Genomic DNA, 5,000 nt, shown 5'->3' with positions numbered 1-5,000 from the left:
AGCAATATCTGGATATTATAATTTCATGGAGAGAAACAAAATGTTGCCACTAATACACTCAACTCACCACAGTGTTGAACAGCTGATAAAAGAGAGAATCTTCATCCCCTTCACTAAACATCCCACCATCGAAAGGTTGCAGGAACTCATGCAATGATGCACCTGACTGCTGGCTGCTACTACCATTGCCTTCAGTATTCAGTGAACCAGAAACTTGACTCATGACACCCTATTATAAAAACAATTTTTGTTAGGATAATGAAACCTTAGTAGTCACTTTGTAGACTGGAATTCATTATATCAAATCAGACTTGAAAAAAAGTGAGAGGGGGAAAATATATAAGCATTTTTTTTTTTTTTCCTTACTTTTTTTTAGTCCTGCACTTACTTGGACTAACTGGGCAAACATCTGATCACTGATCTGAGGTTCACCACCATCAGCAGCTGATGACTGTGACTGCTGTTGCTGTTGTTGTTGTTGCTGCTGCTGTTGCTGTTGTTGCTGTGTAGCTGAGCCTTGCCTGGCACCAAATGCCTCTGCCATTAGACTAGCAAAGAATGCCAGAGGATCAGACGATGAAGCAGTGGGTGAAATGCCCACCTGAGGTCGAGTTTGACTATTCTCACTTGCTCCACTCTCCTGAGCCTGTAATGGCAGATTAAAAATCAAACAAACTGAGCAATCAATATAATGAAGAAATAATTTGAATACATAAGCATTATTCATGGAATCTTACACAAAAGCCTCCAGCAACCTTAGCCATTCTGCTTTTTTGAACAAACATTTCAGCAAAGCCTGTGATAAAAAGATTAAGCTTTCAGCCCATGTACCTTTAAACTAATTAAGGGCTGATCTCTAGTATGTGGTTAAGAATTTAGTTGAAAATATAAAAACATAATTAAAAAAATATTTTGCATATTTGTCTTGTGCTTTTTAAAACCATTTAAAAAGAGAAGTCATGTTTTAATTAACCTGTGGTTACTAATACAACTGTTACTTTGAATTACACCAACTCTTCCATGTATCTGCTGGTTCTCAGAAAAAAAAAGTATTTAGGGATAAATGACAATACAACATTTATACGATAGTAATAAAAAATAACTAATACAGAGTCTGGCATATCAAACAACACAGTACATTTATTTTAAAAATAAGAAAGTAGTCAATATACATCCTGGTAAATAGCAAAGGTCAAACTAAAATGAATACATCAAATGAGTCTCTAGCATATTCTTATCTTTTAGATTCACATTCACATTTGTACAACACTGCCAGGTAAATACATTAGTGCAACTGTAATTAAGGTATCTGATGTGAGATATCATTTATTGCTTTCCTGCAATTGTAATGTTTCTGCTGCTGAGCCTGTTTTCAGAAGAGCCTCTATAGTTTATCTCTTTCATGAAAAGTTGTTATTTTTGGTATACACTCAGTCTGAAGGATCTCTCAATTCTTCCAAACACTTGATTACATAAGACAATAATAAAAATTGGGTAACTCATAATCCCAGGCTTGGAGTTTCAAATACTTTCCAATATTTAGCCATATACACTAATTCTAATAAAAAATATCAAATGCACTTAAAAATCATGTGCAGACCCAACCTTTCTTTTTCAAAATTCACCTTGTAAAAGACCTCATTATATCTTTAGTGTAAATGTGTGAGTGAACAGCTTAATTCTTTTCCTCTTTCTTTTCCATGCTCTTTTCCTCTAACTTACTCAATGAATTTTGAATCCACTTTAACCTACCCTGTTGTTTGATGCTGTCCTTCTCTGCTGGGCTTGACTGCTGCCAACTTGGGTCTGGTGAGAGGAGAAAAGCCAATCATGGCTAAGTGTGCTTCTAGGCTAATTTTGATGGGCAGCCAACATAAATTTACATATTAGTAATTCCCAGAAATATGCAATATTCATGCACAGACAAAATATATCTTTGCCTTCTGTTATCAGTGTTCTGTTCACTCGATTTTGCACATTTTCATTCTATCATTTCCTCTTCTTGTTGGAAGTAACTTAGGTATTTTCAAAGAACAAGAAGCCAAACTTTCTTGGTCACTGAATAAAGAACATTTATCATAGTTAAAAGCAAGTAAGTAAAACATTTAAAAAAGGGACAAAGAATCATGACAATATCAGTCTTAAATATAATGTAAAGAGGAGAATGTGAAATATACCTGTATTAGAAGTATAGTAAGACTATGTTTAATTGCTCCGCAGTGAGCTTGTTTCATGTGTACACGTTTGAAATGTATTTTTCATTTTGTTGAAATTACAAGCTATTTATTCTGTCAGTTGCTTAACTAGCATCACAATGCTATTATACCATATATAGACAGGCATAACATACCATAAATCTAGAAAATAGAACATATACAAAACATCAAGATGCCCACCACAGTCTAAGGTCAAAAACAGTTTAACCTGAAATATAGAGATTGCAATGCCTACTCAAATTATAATGTTAACAGGGAGATTGTAAATCTTAAGATGCAACCTGGTGTGGAAGGGTGAAGTTTGGGGTTAGTTTCCTGAAAACCATGATTGATTGAGCAAAATTGTTTTCCCTTTTACCCCCCTTTTCCCCTACACCACTATCCAGGGAGACATCAGGTTGTTGCTATTCATGTTAACCTTATGGTGACGGTCCTCGTAACGACTGAACTAGCAGTCAAACTAGTTGTTATACATCGCTGGCAGAATCGGTTAAAAATTGGAGGGACAGGGAAAGCGTTTTCTCTGCCCTCCAGGCAGCGGACTACCCTAGATGGCATTTTTCCATAAATTGATGACAAAACAAGGGTTTAAGCTGACTCTGGAACCCTGTAGCTCTGAAGCTTGTGCTGTTACAGCCATAATACTTTCTGACTGTGTGCATACTTCAACTGTGAGCAGATGGCAATGTTGTGTCATACATATTCATACACGAAGTTACACACTTTTCGCCATGTCACGTGTGTGTGGCACATGTCGTGAGAGGGTTAAGTGGATTTGAAGAGAATATAGGCAATAAAAGACAATGAAGGACATGTTATCCTAATGTTCTGTGATACATTTTTAAAAATAGTTTTAAAGCACTACTGCCTTGGTCATTCATTTTTTAAAGTTTGAGCATCTTGATAGTGACAAACATTAATTATGAATCAATCATATTTGTAGAAATGGAAGAGGAGTGAGCCTTCTTGGCATATATGAAATAGGATGACTTTAGTAACAAAAATGGCTGATACCTGAAGTAAATCTTACAAACCAAGACACAATCCAGTCTGACTTCTACTAATATATAACCTTAACCCATTGACAGCGAATGGCATGATTTGCTGCCAAGGCAGAGTCGATCGTAGACGGGGGTGGCACCATGCCAAACAACGTAAACCCGCAATCCAACGATATACATATTTTATCAAAACTGCGTCCAATGGGTTAAAACTGATTTGTAACATACATAAAGCCTATGTCGCATCCAAAATCAATTTTCATCCAACGCAAAACTAACTCAATTCATGGAGCATCCAACCCATCATCATAAAATATCTATGACTCTGGATAAGAAAAAGTAACGGCAGGCCTGAAATTTTGAATGGCTCTCCTGGTGACAAAACTTGAGAAAAATAAAACAAGGCTAAACAATATGTAGTCATAATAATAAAGGGATAAACATTTATTATGGGTGACAAACATATCTTTTATGGTAAATGTGTTGGAAAATATACAGATGAGACAGTTTAGGATGTTTTAGTTAAAACCTTTACAACAAGAAAACTAAAAAAAATAATAATAATAATTTGCATTTGCAACTATATTTCAGATGCATTTCATAATTATCATAAACTTTTCCTCCAATCTTTTAAGAGGTTTCAGTTCTTAGTATAATATCTAACAACCATTATTTTCGGCTTATCTAATTAGCCAAAACAGCTGCAAATCAGATGCGTATGCATAAATTCTAACTCATGAAAACATAAATGACATCAAACTTCTAGCATGCAATGAAACACAACAGCAGAAAAGGGATGCCTATACACAGGAACTATACATAAATAGATAACACACACATCCATAATGTAAATCCACTTCAGTTACAAGCACAGAAACCAAAAAATTCTCAACCAAAACATCAAAGAGCATATCCAACCAACCCACCTGAGTCTGCGCCTGGTGCCTACGTCTGGTGGCAGGGCGTATGTGGTGGCTCTGGCAGGGTAGGAAGGGGTCAAACTGGTTCATTCCCATCCCGGGTACATTCAGAGGCGTGACGTGCACATGGGGGCGGTGAGTCACGCGAGTCTGGGTCACATTTGTGGTACTGGTTCCGCTGTTGGTTCGAGACAGGACACTATTCAGCAAAGAAGTGTTAGAGGATGGACAGTAGAAAGAAAGACATGAAGATAATATTAATAATCCCATATATATGAAAGTGTACAGATATATATATAGATATATTATTCTCATTCTCAGTAGGAAAAGGGTTAAGTACAAAAGAACAAGAAAAGGATACAAAGGAGAAAAAAGTACAAATACAAACACATACAAACATACGCAAACAAAACTCATTAAACCACAAGAACGAAACATAGGTCATTACAGAGCACTATTAGATATCAAATTTCACTTTCTTTTATTTAATACATGTCAGTATGTAGGAGATTGATTGTACAAATACAAATAGAAATGAAAAAAAAAATAATAATAATAAATAAATAAAAACCCCTAATGTCGGGAAGACAAAGACTTCCACAGACCATGTCAGGGAAACTAAGTGACCAGAAGCCTTTTCTCCACCAACCAATTCATAGTTTAAATAACAAAATAAAAAACCTCTAACTTTGACACTAATGATAATGATGAACAATTTTTCTCAAGAAACTATCCATCTATCCTTTTACAATTACTGGGAGTTGAACAAGAAATCTCACTGTATGTTTAGAAGCACAAATGCACAGGTCTTTAGTACATTTCTTTCATCTTTCTATGTACATGAGCATAAACATATGTGAGTA

The 5,000-nt window shown here is 35.5% G+C and overlaps 1 protein-coding gene across 6 annotated transcripts in view; it reads right to left on the bottom strand.

Moving 5' to 3' along the window:
• The window catches only part of LOC122242350 (uncharacterized), a gene marked incomplete at its 3' end in the record, with an annotated part of 40,325 nt that overhangs the window by 8,600 nt on the left and 26,725 nt on the right, over window positions 1–5,000 (bottom strand). For 4 of the 6 annotated variants that reach the window (XM_086539164.1, XM_042999647.2, XM_086539166.1 and 1 more), the window contains 4 exon segments: window positions 68–229; window positions 389–646; window positions 1,753–1,806; window positions 4,144–4,315. In XM_086539164.1, coding sequence (XP_086395290.1) covers window positions 68–229; window positions 389–646; window positions 1,753–1,806; window positions 4,144–4,315 — 646 coding nt within the window. 6 annotated transcript variants of the gene reach the window in all.

The sequence above is a fragment of the Penaeus japonicus genome, unplaced genomic scaffold (assembly GCF_977035675.1).
Source record: "Penaeus japonicus unplaced genomic scaffold, GWHDUDI00000001_assembly GWHDUDI00000008, whole genome shotgun sequence".
Taxonomy (NCBI): domain Eukaryota; kingdom Metazoa; phylum Arthropoda; class Malacostraca; order Decapoda; family Penaeidae; genus Penaeus; species Penaeus japonicus.
This window is presented reverse-complemented; position numbering and strand designations above follow the sequence as displayed.